Source organism: Anser brachyrhynchus (assembly GCF_964034855.1).
Source record: "Anser brachyrhynchus genome assembly, chromosome: 5".
Lineage (NCBI taxonomy): Eukaryota > Metazoa > Chordata > Aves > Anseriformes > Anatidae > Anser > Anser brachyrhynchus.
The window spans coordinates 63,505,105-63,524,555 of NC_137699.1; the positions used below are offsets into that span (position 1 = coordinate 63,505,105).

A 19,451-nucleotide genomic window follows, 5' to 3' on the forward strand; every position below is an offset into this window, starting at 1 on the left:
CAGAAGATTGAACAGAGACCAAATCACCCAGGAGCAGGCAGACTAAGCTAAAGCACTCTGTCAACTGGGAAAGAGATCAGAAGTCATCTGTATGGTATTTTTTCCCCTTCCCTGGAAGGAGAAACCCAAAACCTTATCCACCTCATCAAGGTTATAAGAGGAACACTGACATTGAGCTGCAGGAAGGAGAATTCCCAATCTGTTACGGTTATTTAAAAAAAAAAAAACACCGTAAATACACACAATGGAAATTAGGTATATGGAAGGTTCACTTCTCAATGCAATTGGTGTCATACAACCCAGAGGGATGATCCTATTAGGGTTTTTATGCTAATACAACTCATGTAAGAGGCACAGCATCTGTCTGCTGGCCTGTGACTTGCAGGAGCCTTAACACAAATCTGAGGGGTTGCAGGGTGATTTAGGTGTCCTTAGCATTGTTCTTACAGGAAGGGCGTCTTGGATCCTGAGTGATATTCATATGATCAGTCATGAAGCAGCTTGCAGTCTGCTCCCATCTTTTCTGCTCTGTCTGGAACATGATGCTTGGCCCTGAGGAGGGGAGAAAGCTTTGTGTGACACTCGCAGGCAAAATTCTGAAACAGCACAGAAACTTGACTCAGAGTTGTTTTCCACAGCTGCCCAGACGTCCTGATCTCTCTGACCTTCAAAATGAAGTTTCCAGCTTAATTGCTAAAAATGAAAAGCTGCTGAAAGAGAAAGAAGCCCTGAGTGAGGAATTAAACAGATGCATCGATAAGGTAAGACAGAACTGCAAACCCATGTCACTCCTACATGCTGTAACAAGGTGCTAAAATTATTAAACCATGATCTCCATCACCCTAACCTGTAAAACTACATTGATTTTTCTTACCTTCAGGACGAATAAAGGATTTATTGCCATTGCTTTTTTACCCTTGCTGCTTTTAGAGAGCTTTTGGAGCACAGCTTTACTGTAATTTGATTACGTAGCAAATTCCAAACATTGCAAGGAACAGAGGGCTGGATATAAATATTGTAGCAGGACAAGGAAGACAGTGTTCTTGCACTTATTGCAGCTCTGATGTATTGGAGCTCTGAACTGGAGCAGCGTAGTAGGCATGCCATAAATAATGGTCCTGTTGTGTGGAGATTCGGGCAGGGAGCTGAGGGTTTTTTGCTTTCCTGCACTTTCTTTGCATAGCTGTAACTCCATCTAGCTTAACTCCCAAAGTCAAATGGAGTTAAAGAAGATCCTGAATGGTTCGGGCTTACCGATGTAATCTTATTTCAGGTAGCTAAAGTAAGCTTCTTAGAGAATGCAGTCGGCAGCCTGAAGCAGGAACAGAAGTCCTGGGAACAACAGAGTCAGACACTGAAAACACAGCTCACGGTTGCACAAGAAAAGGTATAAAAGTGGGTTTTGTTGTAGCCCCAAATCAAAAGCATTTCTTAATCTCTTGTAGTGCTTTTTTCCTAAAAACAGTCGTCTTCTAATATGCTCAAAGGCTTCGTGCAGCTAAGAATGGACACTGATGGGCTTTCAAAGTGACGTTCTTAAAGGACAAGAGGAAACTTGTTAAATGAGATCTCTCTCCCCTGCCCCCAGGAATAAGCTGTTTTGCATCTACAGCCAAGTTCCCTTTGCCAATTCTTTCAGCCCAGCGATCCCTAGAACGCTACAGAGATTCTGCTCCCTCCTTTCTTGTGGTGGTTTGCTTCTTAACAGTCAAGGGAGGAGAACAAATGGCCATTTGCTTGGCTTTTCTTGATTCTTCTGGGCCACGGGCTGCCAAGAATAAATAATTCAAAAGGAATCTCCTTTTCCCAGCATATCACAGGAAATATTCGGGGGTGGAAAATGCATATCTGAGTACAGTATTTCAGCCATGTTTAAGAGTTTGTGGCTAACTTCAAGCAGAAATTCAGGGAATTATTTAGCATTTTCAGGAGGCGGGCTGTCACCGTTTCCTTTACCCCTTCCAACAGACAGCTGCCAAATCCCTGTGACTTGTGGCATATGTACCCCTCAGCGGACCAAGCTCACGACAAGTCTTGGTACAGCAAGGTACAGCAAACATGAAGTTGTGTTCCTGCCCGTTACAGGTTCAGAGTCTAGATGAAACGCTGCAAAACACCAACCTCCAGATGTCCCGCCTGAAATCGGACCTACGGGCGGCGCGGCAGGAGAAGGAGACTCTTGAACAAGAAGTGATGTCTTTACACAAGCAACTGCAGAATGCCAACGAAAAGGTAACTGGCTTCAAGGGCCTGCAATTTGGTCAACTCCACTTGTCATATTTTCAGATTCAAATTACCAATTTAATAGCAGCTAGTTGCTGCTCTTCTGTAGCCTGTCACTGTAGCCCACTTATTTTTTGGAGGGTTAGCTTGCTCACTAAAAGGACACAAATAGAGCTGCGGATCTGAGCAAGCAGACTCTGAATTGTGTAATTATTGACTCTTTTGTAAACACAAGTGACAAAAAGCTAACAAAAACAGCTAAAAGGAGAAGAGTACAAAAAAGTCCTGTTCTAATGATATTTTCTGTTTTGGTTTTCAGTTTTAAAATAGTTGACTAAGAGTAGTTCTGTAATGTTGTACATAGCAGCGATTTACTTATATGTCTAAATGTGATGGCAGGCTATGATCAGTCCATTTTCTAAGAGCCTTTATTCTTCTTCCCCAGAACAAACTCTTTTCAAAAAAAAATAAAGCAGTGGGTAATATGAATTTACACATAACAGACTGTAAGTGTATCAACAACAAAGCTAGTAATTGACAGGGAGGTCTAATTTTGAAATTTGTTTCTGAAAGGCACGGTATTGTAGCAGCCTTTCTGAGCTGATGAGGAACTGTAACTGAAGGAGGTTGCAGACAGCAGTCTCGTGATTGGTGTTATGAATTCAGACACTAATTTGGCTTGTTTGCTATGTAATTAAAGGAATATTTAATGTCCACATGGAGAAGAGAGTGCTTCAGGACTGTACAACAGGAACTAAATTACAGCTATTACTGAATAATATATAATGGAGTTCTATTATTTGCTTGATGAGGCTGTGAAATAGAGTGCAAATTGCCGTTTTGTATCGTCGAACTGTGTGCACTCGCAGTAACCATGCTGGTGCATGGCTGTATCTGTGATTTTAGCAGAGGGAAGCACTTCAGGAAGCACTTGGCTTTGCACCGTGATTAGCATGTTGGGTTTTTATGGGAAAATGGTGCCTAGGCTGGGGGGAAGACGGGAATCCTGTGCCTTTGGTCTGCAGCTACTGAAAGCCTACTTAAAACCCGCCTGAAGAGAGCAAATGTCTGCTTCTTTGTTTAAGGCCTAACCCTGCAATTCTGTCTGTCTTAAGAACCGGGTCCTCGAGCGGGCTGTGCCTTCCCCAGGGCCGCAGGAGCAGCAGAGGCGTTCGCAGCAGGACGAGCCGGAGCAGCAGCAGCTCGGGCAGGAGAACGAGCGGCTGCGGAGGGAGGTCCACAGCACCACCGCCGACCTGGTCCTCGCCAGGGAGAAGGTAACCTCGGCGAGCCCCCAGATCACGAGGGCAGGCGCTCACGCAAGGCAATACTCGGTGATCCTTATTTTGCAGCGGGTAGTGCAGAAGAGGAATGCTGCCCATGAGTTTTGGGTAGAAACTTTAGTAGAAAGAAGGCATCGTGGGGTGGCTTTCCTTCCTACCTGCACTGAGTAGGCAGGCACTCTTACGATAGTTCAAGCAATGGCTCTTTTTTTAAAGAAAATCCTGGTAATTTTAAAGAAAATCCTGGTGACTCTTGTCTAAGATTCTGGTCTAACTTTCAGTTATTACCATTTTTAAAAAACATTCTTCATACTCCTAGCATTAGTCATGTTTAATTTCTTAGCTCACACTATTAGGCAGATTATGGGGAGAGGGAAGGGAAGACATGATGCTCAAAGCTAAAATGTCAAAAATACCAGAATCTGTTATGAGTCTGAAATAGGTTGATACTTGATATTGTAAATTAAGTAGATGCAATTGATTCACAGTGCAATGTCAGTTTTGACCTACTGGAAATGCCATTATGAAGCAGGCTTTGAATGGTTTGGAATGCCTTTCCACATTTGTTCATCTCTGGTCTCTCTAGATCCGACAGCTGGAATCCACCATCCTTTCCCTGAAGCACCAAAAGCATCAAAGCCAGTCAGGTATTGTCAAAGCCATAGAGCAAGAGAAATTAAGCTTGAAGAGAGAGTGTGAACAGCTTCAGAAGGAGTTGTCATCTGCAAATAGGAAGGTTAGTTTCAGATGGTAAATGTGTGAGTCAGTGCTGGGCTTATCACAACAGCTCTCAGAGATGGAAAGCTGCAACTTTCTTTTACTCCGAGCTTTGTGCTCCATGTCTTTTTACAAATTCCTGTCCCAAGGAGCCCACAGTCTCCTGTGCTTCTGTGGTGGGGCTGTCGGAGTGCCAGTATGCTGTAGGACTTCTGCTCGGCACAAACAGTTCAGTGGTGGAGCATGGGAACATAGAAAATAAATAAATAAAAATGCAGCCTTTCCAAGTGCTCTGCAGCACACAGTGCTCATATGCTAGCATTACCACATTTAAATTGAAAATCAGCTTACCCTACCTATTATTTGACACTTTTGTCAGCCACGCTGTATAACATTACCTTAGACACAGCTTTTAACAAAGCATTATGCTTGTCCAAATACTTAATCTTTTAATCATGAATTGTCTGGATGTGCAATGACTTGCATATTGAACGCAACAGATGAAAGGAAACTACCGCCTTTCTAAGGAAACTTCCTGTCTTTCGTAGATCAGCCAGATGAATTCTCTTGAACATGAATTGGAAACAAGCTCAGAAAATGAAGGGCTAAGAAAAAAGCAAGTCAAACTGGATGATCAGTTAATGGAGGTACTGTTCAATAGGTGTTGACTGTACTGACTGTAGTGGGGAGGTTTATCGGTATCTCACTGAATCTGTGAATATATTTCCAAAAAAATATCCTCTTCAGGGGGAAACTGATTGAAACTAGAATTGATCACTAATAATAATATAATCTTTTATGATCAATGTTAGTGTGACAAACATGAAGCACACTGGCTTACCATAATCCACGTAAGATCTCAGATACAAAGTCAAATAGTGAAGAAATTTGCTTCTGTGTTTGAGGCAAGGCTAACACTTCCCTCTTCCTTCCTAAAACATGTAACCTCAAGTTTCTTAACTAATATTTGCATAATGGTGCTCTTAACGTAGAAACCTGTTCTCATTTACTATGGGAATAATTTGCTGAATTGAAGCCTTGCTAGTTTATCTAGAGCATAATCAAATAACAATTTATGCAACTTTCTGTTAATCTAAAGGCATGAGTGAAAACTTCAACTGAGACTCTTCAAAAGCCTGCCGTAAATGTGAAGGTTTGCTTGGTGTTGCTGGAGATGGATCGTGTGTTATGGAAACTGCTGAATTCTTTGGTGATGGTGGTTACAGGAACAGAAAAGCTTAACTGAAGTTACTTTATCCCCTGTGGTCAGGACTGACCTGGGAGCTGTCTCTGCAATTTTGTCTGAATTTGAGTCTTAAAACATAACTTAACCCCCTCAAAGTTTTGGCATGTTCCATAAATTAAAGTATCTTCAAGATGAGGCTTTTACAGCCCTTAAAAATATCCAGTAAGTGAATGGGAAACATGTTATACTGAATATACTGTGTAATTAGCTGTAAAATTATTAAAAACTCAATTAGAAAAGATGAGATCTTGACAAGTTACTGACAACAGTTTTTATATGCTGTGCTTTTATGCATTCTTAATATTGCTTTGGGAAAAATCTAAACGCTGTTAATTCCTTCAGTATAAACATCAAGCGAGGAATTGCATTTCCTCCCAAAACTTTGTATTTCACACATGCAGGATTTTTGTTACTTCTGATAACATTTTCCCAACAGGTGTGTATAACATTCACTTAACGCTTTGACTTCTAACTTTCTCTTTTGTGCCTGTTCTCCTTTTGTTCGTGGCTAACCTGTCTAGAGCTCAGTGGTTGGAACTAGCAGAGAAGGGTGCAGTTCTCTTTCTGAAATAGTGTGCGAAGGTAGAGCAATCATTTTCAATGTACTACCATAGCATGGAGAAAACACTTTGTCTTTTATGGATTTCTATTCCATGTGTCTTTTAAGCAAAGAAGCCACTATTCATTTTAATGTTCCATTCTTACTTTGGCAGCTGAACTAATTTGGTGTGGCTAGCACATGTCTGTGATTTGATTCTGCAGGCAAAAAGCTGCATGTTTGTAAGGCACTACTGTGAAAATGGAGAAATGAGCAATTGCATTCCAAAGAATTAAACTGATCGTAAGAAAATGAAAAGTGGCTCAACCCCTTCCTTCTAACCCAATGACTGTGAGGCTTGAAGGTGTTGTCATATTTACCTCTGACATCCTGCATGCTTTTTGACCAGACTGTCAAATGTTTCCTTAATACTTGATGTGTGACCGCACTCAGTGTCATCCCTAATAGTTTAGCAAGTTCGTTACTGTTCTGCTTCCTTCCACAGCTGAATATGACAAAACTACATTGTTTTCATTAACCATGCAACCGGTATTTATTTTGAAGATGTTGTTAACATTGATTGTTCCATCAGCACGTTCATTAGATACTCATGTGCTTTACAACATCATATGAAACCCTAAACAAATTCCACTGAAATTTCATTATTTCTGTGATTTACATTGTCAGTAAAAGAACAGGTCCTTTACAGACAAGTTGATTCAGGAGAACCTACTAATAGATTTTAAAAAAAAGTTGTATTTTCTTAAGTATTTTAAAATACTATAAATATTTAAGCCTATATTCTGTTTACTTGGGCCAGCAGAGGTGAACGGACACTAACATGGCCAGGCACTAACATTACCACACTTCAAACAGGCCAATACTATGTCTACATTAGAGCAGTACCCCTGATACCAAAACTACACCATTATGAGAAATGCTTATAGCTGATTCCATTATAGATGAACTCAATAATTGAACTACGGTTACTAATTGAGCCCTTAATTACAGCATTTGCGAAAGGAAAAGTAATACCACTAACACAGTCTCACAGACCTTTTCCTAAGGGACCAGAGTAATGGTTATGAGATAATGAGGGAGCGTTTTATGATACGGTTAACTGACTTTTACAGGAAGAATGATCTTTACAGGAAGAAAGCATTAATCTTATGCAAATTCAAGCTGCAAAATGGCTTGCCTGAAACATCGGGGGTTTTACTGTGTAGTTTAAGGTGGTTTCTTTTTAGTATTATAACTTGTTACAGCTGTGAAGTAGTCTTACCTGGATTTTATTTTAGTCTAGAAAATCACACAAAACAATCTTAATTCATAATATTGTCCAAAAGTTCATCTAATTCTGGGATAGTTTATCTGTCTCTTGTAGATACAATGCTACCATAGTGAGGTCATTCCAGAAGTGCCTGACTTCTCTACCCACCTTCATCCAGTAACTGTCATGGCATTGTTTGGCAGCAGCACTTAGCTAAAAGATGCGAGAAAGTTAAACCTTTTCAGCCAAGTCTGTTCTTAAATGCTCTTTTTGCTACAGCAAGGATGATTATGAATGTGAAATATTACATGTGAGTGGCCTAGTCCTACTACTACAGAAGCTTTTTCATTGGTGTAACTTCACAAAGGACACCCAGTATGTGCAGACTCTATGCTGGCAATAACTACCTTTTATATAACAGACTTGTTATGTGCAGAAACCTTTCTAATGAAAGCAAGACTTCAGTTGGGAATTAAACTACTTCAGGTTACTACATGCATGCATCTCTCAAGGGCCCCTCCAGGTACGCTTTTGCTTATGCAGCACAGTCGCTTAAGACTCCAGAATTTCTATCAGGCTCTGCTTGTGGTGTGACTCTAAATGAAAATCATAAAATGCGCTGAGATTTCTACAGTAGTGAACATAAAGAAAGATATGTGGGATTCTAAATACTGGATTTTGAATATAATGTAGCAGATAGCATGAAATTACTTAAATCCCCATACACGAAAGGAAAACAAGTTTTCTATATAGGGAACTTACCTTTCCGTCCTAAATTAAAGACTAGAAATGAGCAGCACTGGTGGACAACGGCCTGCCTCGTGCTAGCGCTTTTATTTGTAACTAGATATTATTTTTAAAAGAATTGCTAAGATCAAGGTGAAAACTAACAAGGAATATTCAAGTTAAAGCTCACCACAGGCCCGTTTAAGTTTGACATGATTTCATCAGAAATTCAGTGAATTACAGGTCAGGTCTGAAATTATGAATCAAAGTTCACTCTCTTTTAGACTTCGACTGTAGAGCTACAGAGAGAGAGACGTCTTTCTCAGTGAAAAGAGGAGTTTTAGCTTCTGTTACTGACTTCAGGCTTGTTTCTCTCGTGTACAAGGAATTATTTAAGACTAAGCTGATGTCTAGTGAATCGCGTATCATGCAGAAGAAACTTTGAAAAACAGCTTGTGCGATCTGCAGCGCTGCTTTCTGCTGATGGCGATGTGTTTTGCTGTTCAGATGCTACACTCGAGCAGCAGCGTGATGCTTAGCCAGCCACCGCACCCCTGGGAGCTCCAGCAGCAAGGCTGTGCCGTGGTGCCCAAGGACCAGTTCCTGCAGCTCCAACACCAGCTACTACAAGCAGAGAGGAGGAGTCAACGTCTTCAGGAAGAACTTGAAAGCAGACCCTCTGAAACAAACATGCAACAGGTAAAGCCCTCGTTTCTCTGCAGGTTACAACTTTAGAAGGGTGTTTGGTTAGTTGACTGTTTTTTTTTCAGTTGGATGAGATCCATTCTCTGTTTATGCCAGTTCAAAAATTAAAATTCATTCTAACAAAGGTTTGTTTCGTACATCTTTGACATTTAGCGTATATTGCTTAAGTCATAGCTCATTTCTGAAGTCCCCTTCTTGAAATAAAATCACTCCTATCCACGTTCAACTGGCTTTTCTCCTTCTGATCAATGTGCAGTAAGTGTTTTTAGTTTATTCTTTACCTAATGTCCATGGCTGGAACCACTGTTTTGAAAAAATACCCTATGCCATGTGTTGCACAAGCACACATACATCAAATATAAAACATTTGTTTTGGCTGTTGCTGTTACACAGAATTTTGCTGTCAAATGTAGTAGAGCATAATACAAACAAAAGTCCTTTTTTATAGGGTCAGCCCATCTGCATTATTTGGTCATGACAGGGCATTGTTTGGATAACACTGTTACTGTTATACAGAGACTTCATCACTGGCGTTTCTGAGAGAAAACAATCTAATTCCAAGGAAGAATGCAGTCAGTGCACATATTGGGCTGAGTTACTTCTAGTATTTTAACATGTAAGGTTATAGGTAAGAAGCTTATAGGTAAGAATAATAAGCTCTGGTAGAAAATTTTGCATCTCCCATAAAAAAAAAAATTAAATTAGGCTTGTCAAATGACTTGTTTCTTCAAAAAGTAACCAGATCTCTAAAGCCTCAGCTCTGGCCATATGTTTTAAGATCAAGTTGTATTATTATTTTATAAGAAAAGATAAAGTTCTAATAAAAATGTCAGTGTTTTATTTAAGCTTTTAATCTGTTAGTAGGAAAAAAACCCTTTGTTTTACACTCAGGTTGTTGTTGCATTTTATAAAATGTATATAAAAATATATATGTATAGAAAAGTTCAAGACTGAAGTTCGAAAATTCTGACCGTGCATAATCATACTATCATACCATAAATAGGGTATTTTGGAAAAAAAAAGTTATGGAGAAAGAATATATGCAGTAATAGTTTCTAAAGCCTACAAAACTTGGAGTAAGATTGTATTTTTAATAAAGGCATTAAATGGAATGTTTCTCCTTCAAAAAATGAGCTTAACAACAAATAATATAGGATAAGAAAAAAATCAATTATAAGGTTCTCTCACTTTCAGCTGAGTCCTGATGGAAATGCATTACTACAGGTTAATGTGCTTGGTCACATACGCTAGAAAGCAGAGCATGCAGTTTAATTTTGAAATCAATAAAAGCCATATTACAGCAGTAGCATCTGCAAATGAATGTGCTGTGAATTGCATTAGGAGTCATTTTGTAATTTTGCCTTTGAAAGCCTGAGAAACAATTTGCAAACTAGTCACATCCCGGAACTTGTAGTTCTACAGATGCATCACTTATGTTTCCCGTAAAAACCTTTTATCCTAGAAGGCTTCATGAATTTAAAAATCCTTTTAGAGAGGTTTTGCAAGTATTTGCTGTCAACATACTTAATCCTTTTAACTTTTTATATTGATTTTTGCTTAAAGTGAATGGATATCAACAAGCTCCCAGTTTATAACGTCTCCTACAGCTGTTTTCAAGAGCTTTATTACATAACTTTCTAACTACATAACTTTCTAAAATCGTTGTTAAACATGCATTCTACAGCAATTAAAAAAGGCTAAATTTGTCAGTACTTTAAGCTGAGACAAACTGAAACATTTCTTTAAGCACATCATGCTTTAATTCACGTTGATTCTATTTTTAATTCATCATCATTGGTTGCATATTAGGAAAAATTTCCTCACTGAAAGGGTTGTGAAGTCTTGGAACAGGCTGCCCAGGGAAGTAGTTGAGTCACCAACCCTGGAGGTCTTCAGAAAACGTGTAGGTGTAGAGCTAAGGGACGTGGTTTACTGGTGGACTCAGCAATACCAGGTTAAAGGTTGGACCAGATGATCTTAAAGGTCTTTTCCAATCTCAATGATTGTATGGTCCTGATTTCTAGGGTTAACATCTAGTTGAGCTTATGTCCACTTTAACGTTCCCTTTAGCATGTTGAGAAATTGCACCCTAACCCCCCTTCATTATCTTTTCTCCAGTGAGTACAACGTCAGGTTGGCTGTGCTTTCTATGTAAATTTAACTACCTAGTTTTGCTGCTACTGCTTTGCACTTTGCAGCTTTCTTCTTTCAGGTATCCAAAGTTGTCCTCCTCTTCGGTATTCCTGTGTCTTCCTCATGCTCTGCAACTTCCATTTGCTTTCCGATCATGGTGGTCTGTGTTCTCACTTGTATTACAGTCAGTGTTAGCTGTTGTCCACCGAGGTTACAATTCAAACTTCACCAAAATAAAACTCCTCAGCCTTTTCTCCTGTGGTGACCTGTCTGCACTCTTCTGAATTACAGATGACCGCGGCTGCTGTGGCTAGCGCTGTGATCCCTGCTGCGCAATAGCAATTGCTGCACTCCTTTTCCCTTCCCCTTCTCCCTTTCCTTGCTCAATAACTAGAGCTGTGGGCCTGTTAGTGACCTGAGGTTCTCCCAAGTTCCCTTACAACCTCTGCTAACCCATATTTTTGTTCCGACTACTTTGAGTTGCTCAACTCCCCCTTTATTCAGGTCTTAGTTTGAAAACTCAACCTCCGGCCCAACAGCTTGTTCTCTCTCAAGAAAAGACTTGCGACTAAGTTTAAAATAGAAATGCAAGCAAGTTTTCAAAGGAGGTCAGTTGGACTGCGTTTTTCACAAATGCTATTTGGCAATCTGTGAGACTATATATAGCAGCTGATAATTTCCTCTTAAGAAACTTAACTGCTTTGCTAATTGCACTTAATTACTGTTACTGATCTTAATCCCCCAAAAATGTGGATAAGCCCTCTTCAGAGACCTTACGTCTAGGAAATGCATCCTGAATTTTTCCTTAATTGCATTTGTGTAGCGCTAATACTAGTGTTCAGAGAAATATGTGATACTCTGCATGTTTTCTTGTGTGTTTTATGTCTTGTGTTGCTTGCTTAGCTTGTATTGGTGGTTTGCTTTAAGTAAACATACATATTTAAAAGAAAATCTGGATATCAGGGTGAAGTATCCCACTTGCCTTCTTTCTCTAGGCCTTGCTACCGGAGCAGCGAGCAGTGCATGCAGATTCCTACAGGAGGATCGGGCACCTCTGACAGCTTGGCTGCTTATGATCTCATTCCTTACCATGATAAACACACACAAACATACGAACTGGCATAAGCTGAGAAACTTGAGGATCAAATGTTGTGCTTTTTTATAAAAAAAAAAAAGTCTCCACAGTGTTATTTCCTATTTATTTGTCTAGAAGCTATTTTGTGAAAGTTCATAAGCTGTCCTTTTTAATTTGTTACAAATCGTTTCTATTTATGTTATTTAAAATGTGGATTTGTTCAACGGGGAAAGAGACTATTTTTCTCAAATGGCATTAATTTTATATGAGACTTGAAGAAAATCTGAGGTATTTATACTGCATTTTTGTAAAAGATGTATAAACTTTTTTTAACAGGGAAAGATGACACTTTTTGATGTAAATGAAAAATAAAATTTTTTTTAAACATAATGTCTCTTGTCTTAATGGTATCAATAGTCCCAGCTTTATGACAAAGAATTAACAGATTTAGACAATGTCATTGATATTGAGGATCATCTTATCAGGACTTCACGCTGAGGGTGCTGAAGCCCTGGTGCAGGCTGCCCAAGGCCTCCAGGCTGGATGGGGCTGGGAGCAGGGGTCCCTGCCCCTGTCAGGGGCTGGAATTAGATGGGCCGTAAGGTCCCTTCCAGCCCAGACCATCCTGTGGTTCTGTTCTATGACTTCTGGGAAGGTTTTTCAGTACGGGATATACTTACATACAGATACGCTGCTTCCCCAGCAGACCCACATTTGAGAAAAGAATGTCCAGAATATGTAGACATATCTTTCTGCTGTGACCATAAAGTAAAAATGGTAGTTCCAGAAAAGGGGAAAATTATTAACAGACTTTTTTTTTCTCTGAAGGCATTCCTTGGTGATTTTCTTTGGTCTCAAATTACTAGATTAAATGACATTTCTTTTCCCTAGTAATTTGAGGTCTACCACCACTGCTTAAAGACCTATGTTTTTTCTAGTTGGGAGCCATGAACCATTTCAGCTGTTTCCTTTCAATGATCATTTTGCTTATCTTAATGACCTTAAAGCTAATGCTTGAGCTGGCTTTTCCCATTAAACACGCAATAATATGAAATTAGGCAGAACATTCTCAAATTAACTTTAAGCCAAACAACAAGGATCACAGATGTTGAGACCACTAGTTCTTAGATTCCACTGACCTACTCCCTCAAGGTTCCTGTAACCAGCAAGAAATGTTATGTTCAGCCACATTTTTGAATTCCAATCAAATTACAGAAGATAGCTGAAGATAATTTGTTTAGAAAGTCCCTTGCAAATTCTGCTTAGTAGTACTTTTATTAACCTGGAACTATCTCTTGTCCAGCAACACTTTAAAACTGCTTTCTGTACAGCTCTAATGTAACTTTTTTCAATTTCTTCACAAGCAAAGTGATTGTATAACCCCATACAAAGGTTTAAAGAGTTTCTGGTGTTCCAACAACTACGTTGAGTGGACTTCAATCAATCCAAGAGGGTCTTTCTACAGTGGTTTAGATGAACAACCAACTTCTTGAACTGGTCTCCTTCCTCAGGGTTTTTTCATTTATTCTCCCCCCAGAAATATGAAGGTACTTTGGTTTTGAAGGTATTTTGTTTTAGGGAGAAGGTTAGTGCTTTCTCAAAGTAATCTTTTCAGATGACTTCCTAACGTTAGCATCGATAGCATGACAATGACCACTGGGAAGTGGATTGTAACTCCTTATAGTTCCTGGTGTTTCTAATTTATTTGGGAAAATCCCTCTCAACTGCTGGCGTAACAGGCACTCTCATGACAATCCTTTTAGTTAGATTGTCCATCACTTCACTGAAGGAAAGCAGCAAAAGCATGTTAGAGTATTCAGAAGCATTATCTATCTACAACTAATCCGAAGAAAGTAAAAACCAAGTTTGGGATAATAGCATCCTAGATTTTTTAGGATATTATTCAATTTTGAGGGGTCTTTGGCACAGAAGAGTTGCACAAAGTGACACCATTATGACCTCACTTTTTTTCTTTTCCCCTAAAGCCACTACAATTTTGATTGGTATTGTTTCCCACGTTCAGCAGGTATATGGCAACACCTAAAAACAAGAAAAGGAAGCTATCCAGATCTAATTACCACAGTCAAGATGGAACTCAGAATTTTACATCAATTTGTCTTAGATCTTAATCTAAAATATAACTTCGATTTGGAAAAATCCATTAATGCTGTGAATGTCCTTTAAATGTTGCCATAACATTTTGCTTCCACGAGCTGTTTATTAACTTAGTCGACTCATTAAAATGGACTTGAGCGTGGATTGCCAACTTTTTTCTTACGCATAAAGTGAAAGGAAGATGACTGGTGAATGGGAACAGATCGTTGTTAACTGATTCTCCTGTTGCTTTCCAGGGGGGTCATGAGCAGCTTCTGAAAACGATGGAAGAACGTATGATGGATGTTGAACAGAAACTAAGGCTTGTGAAGAGGCTTCTCCAAGATAAAGTAAACCAGCTGAAAGAACAAGTAAGCATTCTTGCTCTTTTCCCAAATCTTCCCCATTGCTCCTGTAAACAATTAGGTGAGCCGCCAAAATCATTCTTGCTGAAAAGAAAGTTAAAGGAGTTTTCCTTTCTCTTTTAATGCATCTGAGCTGAAGTACAGCATATTTGCCCAAAACTTCTCCAAAATCCAAACTGGGACTGTATTCACTAATCATTAATTATTTATTTGTCACTAATCATTCATTCATTAATCATTAATCCTGACAGCCATGCATGTTTGGTATGCTGATATATTTAAAGTTGGGAAACAAATGCCAAATTTGGGCCAAGTATCTTAACTAGAAAAGTTGCTTAGAAAAGGAGGGAAAAGAACTTCCTGAAGAATACAGATGGGATTAGTGTACAATAATGGATTTTTCCACATCCACTGCCCCATTACACCCTTTGCTTTACATGATTTTGGGGTTTCCATTCTTGCCCTGGTTTGCCTTCTTCAGAAGTTTCCAGTAGCGTAGGAAAAGCTGGCTTCTGAACACTTAAGAAGGCGTGACATGATAACAGTGGGGAGAACATCGGTTTTCTACTGTGGTACAGTCTCCTCTCTCACGTTAAGGAAGTGCTACACTGACAGGGCCTCCTGCCAAAGGGCTGTTCCCAAAAGCATGCAGACAAGTGCTAGGTGCTCTCCCTAATTTTATAGGGGGAGCTGGCAGTCCAAACCTCTGGGGAAGTATCTTTGTGGGATCACGGGGTATGTGAAGTAGACCTGTCCTTAGAGGGCAAACGCTGTAAAGCAGTACTCATCTGACAGACAAGTCATTTGCAGCACTCCAACATCTGCACAAGCTTTCAAGATCCTCACAAAGTCTTTCCAGTTTCAAAACATTCACGGCATCCATAAGGACTTCACAAATGTATAGCTTTTGACAAATGGAAATAGCATGAATGGGTGGGTTGTCTTCCTTTAATATGTTACAGTGAACACATTACCTATATTCCCAGCACTGTTCTTGCTTTTAATTACTTTTTAATTTTTCTTTTGCTTTTAACTTGCTGAGTAATTTTGTTTCATTCACAATTCAGCTTTCCAAGAACACTAAAGCAGATGCAATGGTCAAGGATCTCTATGTTGAGAATGCACAACTGCTGAAGGCTTTGGAGATGACAGAACAGCGCCAGAAAACTGCTGAAAAGAAAAACTATTTACTAGAAGAAAAAATCGCCAACCTCAATAAAATCGTAAAGAACTTGGCATCCCCATCTTTTAGTTCAGCATCCGAGTTAAGGTCATAGCAAAGCCATTAAGTATGCCACAATCCCATGCACTTTACTGAAATTTTAATATTTCAGCTTTTCACTATGTTGCCTTTTGTATTGGTGAATTTTAGTTAACAGATGCCACCAAGGAGATGGCAGAGCTAAATCCCAAACCAGACACTGCCAACAGATCTTTTGTTTACTCCCAAACTATTTTTCTGCTAAATTTTGCCTAAAAGTAATTTTTGGTATTTAAAAATACAGATGTTTTTCTAGGTTAACTTATTTTGATACTTTGGTTTTCATTTAAAATACAAATTCTGAATTTACTGAATTGGTTATATCTATCTAGATTGAAGCCAATGTCTAATGCAAACTTATGGTATTGAATTAAAACTCTAAATACTTTTTGCTTTCTAGGATACTTCATGGCCCAAACGTAGTAATACTGACGGGTCAGTCTTGAACACTGTCAGTGTAATTGCTATTGAAAACAAGACTTTACTGTTGTCATCTGTATCCTGCAATCTGATTCTAGTTTCTGTAAAGCAATATGCTCCACCTTATGCATTAGGCATCTGGGTTTTTCTTTGTGGCTGTTCTTCTGCAGAGCTCAGAAGAAAAAAAAAAAAAGGAAGAAAAAAAAAACATTTAAAAATATGTAAATAGACTACCGCATCCAACTAAGCATAACCGTATTTTATCAGAAGAAATTTCCCAGATGGCAAATAAAGACTACTGCTTTTTTTTTTTTTTTTTTTTTTAACTGTGCTGCCAGACAACTTAAAAATTGCAGAGGCCTTAATTTTTTGTGTGTGGAAATTAGTTATGCTAAACAATGGAAGAGTCACTAAACAGAAGTGAAGAAGTGAGTTTATATAACTTGTAAATTGAGTAAAGCAGTGGAGTATGTTTGTTAAACAACTGGCAGAAGAATGAAGAGGGGGATTTGAGTGATTTCTTCAGTGAAATCCTGTCTTTAGGCCTCACAGATGTGAACTTTTGCCACTTAAGCAGAGTTCCGTTTGACGTGAGTGATAATTTAGAAAGGTATGTCATTTGTACTAAGTCCTGATACAGAATCTAAGTTTGTAATTAATTGTGAGGAAACATATTTGATGTGAATACAAAAAACTCAGGGAATAATAGCCTAAATTACTTTCCTTCAATATAATACATGTGGATATTAATGTCAATAGATGAAGATAAGCATGCATTAAGAAGAGCAGGCTAAACCAAATTGGTTGAGTATTACCTTAATACTCCCAGACCAACCTGCAGTAGTGTTGTAGTTGTGAAGGCTGAAGAGCATCCAGGTTTGTAATGACACGTAATACCTCCTATTTGATGAGTTTATGAGGCTAGGGAACGGCAAGTGCAACAAAGAAGTAGCTGAATAAGAGCCTGCATGCTCAAGCTTGTATATAATCCATTACTACAGTCTAAAGGAGAGGCTAGCCCTTCCTCCAAATGCCCTGCCTCCATCAGTAAGACATACTTAAGCAGCGTACATAAAACTGGTGAAAGGGACCATACTGGCAATACTTGAAACTGGACCTCTTTATATATGCATCATCATGGTTGCAGAGGAAGAGGGCAAGGTTCTTTGTCTCTGGGACCACTAGCAAGTTGACAGTTACAATAGCGTTTGTAATGAGCCAGATGTCTCCCAGGCACTGGGGTAAGACTGCCTGCAAGCTGTTGAGTAACCTATTGAACATTATTTTCACTTGGTACTGGCTAGAATGTGGCTGTAGGGGATGCCCTCTATGTCTGAAGGGTTACCTGCTGCTTGGAGGGTTGAGAGACTGAACTATACACACTGCATATGACCTCCTCTTCTCCCCTCTCCTCCTCCATCCCTTTACGCAAGCAGTGTAGTGGAAATGGAAATACAATAATGGAATACCTTAGAGTAACACAAAATCCTTTTAAATTATTTCACTACTATGCTATTCTAAATGCCTGTAATGGTTATTTGTCTGCATAATCTCAGAGATTTACATATCCCTTTTTTCGCAGGCTGCAAAAACACTTTGACAAATTGCATTGGCGTAAATTGGAGCTTGCTTTCAAAATCTGAAGTAGGGAGATCTTTCTTCTTTTTACATTAATCAGTAAGTGGTATCAGTTATAATAAACCTCTGCGTATGGGTACCAGGGCTGTGTGTTAGCAATATGGTAATTGAGCACACCCTAAAATCATGCTTATGCTATGGAAATTAACAAAGTTTTAAAATATTTCAGGAAACATAGGTGAGGTTCAGATGATCAGAACTATATTATCAGCTAGTACATTTTAACGCTACTTCATATGGTGATCTAGATTTAGTAATAATGCTCTGTATGTGACCAAAGTCTGAACACTGACATAAGTGAGTACTTCACTTGAGCTACTGTGGAGTTAATTTCACATTACTCATTTTAAAGGCTAGGCTACTTACCCAATTCATTTAATCTCCTGGTACTTACCAGTTGTTTTTTTTTGTTGTTGGTGGTGGTGGTGGTTTTTTTAATCAGACATTTCTAGAGCACAGTACAAGCCAAAATATGATTTTATCATTGGAATACAAGGAAAAAGCAGAGAAAAGGGATTTTGACTTCTCCTTTTCTCACCCTATCCTCTGTTGCTCCACTTTTTTTTCCACTTAGCTACAAAAAATTAACCTAAACACAGGAGAAAGTAGAAGGATGGAGGAAGAAGAAAATGGTAAATATTTTTTAGACAAAACTCAAATTTCACTGGAATACTTGTGTGAATTAATTCTCAGAAGTGCCTTTTGTGATTACATACACTACAGCCTTTCTGTACTGTACTGTTTTTGTTGCTACAGGACAATTTTCAGGACAATCCCTTCCCAAGTGGAGGGAACGCAGACAAAGGTAGTGCTGCTTACCAGCGAGTGTAGTGTTGCTTATTGGTTCGTTGCGTCAGCTCAGAAGATGAGCAGCTACTTCTACAAAATTAAAGATACTGAAAATAAGCATATAAACATGTAAGCGTTAAGCATTTGTGGTCTTTTGTGCATGAATGTGTCCCCTGTGCAGCATAGGCATTTTAAAGATACCAAAGTATTTAATGGTATTCTGACAGTCAAAGCTCACTGAATTACTAGGCCTCATTCCTACAACAGGTCTCACCAATTAAGATATTAACCACTTTATTACCAGAAGGTGTTTTAAAAGCATTCAACCCTTGCTTTGTGAATCACTGTGAAAATAAGGGCACATAGGTATCTAGGGTTGGGATTTTGGGAAGAGGAGGAGGGAGAGGCAGAGGCAGTATATGCCCAAGTTAAAGTTACGTGTACTGAATTCACACAGGTGGAAGTGCTGTGTGTCGACTTGGAATGACACAAAGGTTCACAATCTCCAATTACCACTTTAAATACAAAGAAAGAAAATAGAATTCTTTGAATTCTGATTGAAGTAAAAGGTTGTAACATACGTAATTTTAGCCAGATTGTATGTAAGGTAGAATAGGAGACAGTCCGGACCTGTCAGGAGTAAAATGCCCTAGTTTACTTTCAGTAAAAGTAAAAAAAAAAAAAAAGTTTTACTTTCTCTCAGGTTTTCCATCCTTTACCTGTTAGGTCTCCTGTGCTGTGTCAGATGCTGTCATTGCTGACGTGTTCTGTATAAATGAGAACAATTGTATATTTTTTCTATTATGTTTTGTTCCAGTGTAATATATTGTCCTCACAACATCATGTAAAACTGAAAGATGAACCAACTTACATGTTATTTATAATGAATGTAAAAAAGATAAATGACTGTACGATCCCTGTGTGTGGTGGTTGGGTTTTTTTTGGTTATTTTTTTTTACTTGAACGTG

At 38.9% G+C, this 19,451-nt stretch overlaps 1 protein-coding gene across 8 annotated transcripts in view; it reads left to right on the plus strand.

Moving 5' to 3' along the window:
* Positions 1-19,399, plus strand: part of NIN (ninein) — a 61,057-nt gene extending 41,658 nt beyond the window's left edge. For 4 of the 8 annotated variants that reach the window (XM_080592659.1, XM_080592658.1, XM_080592664.1 and 1 more), the window contains 9 exons: positions 639-761; positions 1,274-1,387; positions 2,086-2,232; positions 3,339-3,500; positions 4,093-4,242; positions 4,772-4,870; positions 8,511-8,702; positions 14,268-14,381; positions 15,443-19,399. In XM_080592659.1, the coding sequence (XP_080448785.1) occupies positions 639-761; positions 1,274-1,387; positions 2,086-2,232; positions 3,339-3,500; positions 4,093-4,242; positions 4,772-4,870; positions 8,511-8,702; positions 14,268-14,381; positions 15,443-15,652 (1,311 nt within the window). In that variant the 3' untranslated portion in view covers positions 15,653-19,399. The other 4 variants (XR_013951444.1, XM_080592661.1, XM_080592662.1 and 1 more) reach the window with 4 other exon arrangements.
* Positions 19,400-19,451: the final 52 nt, after the last annotated feature.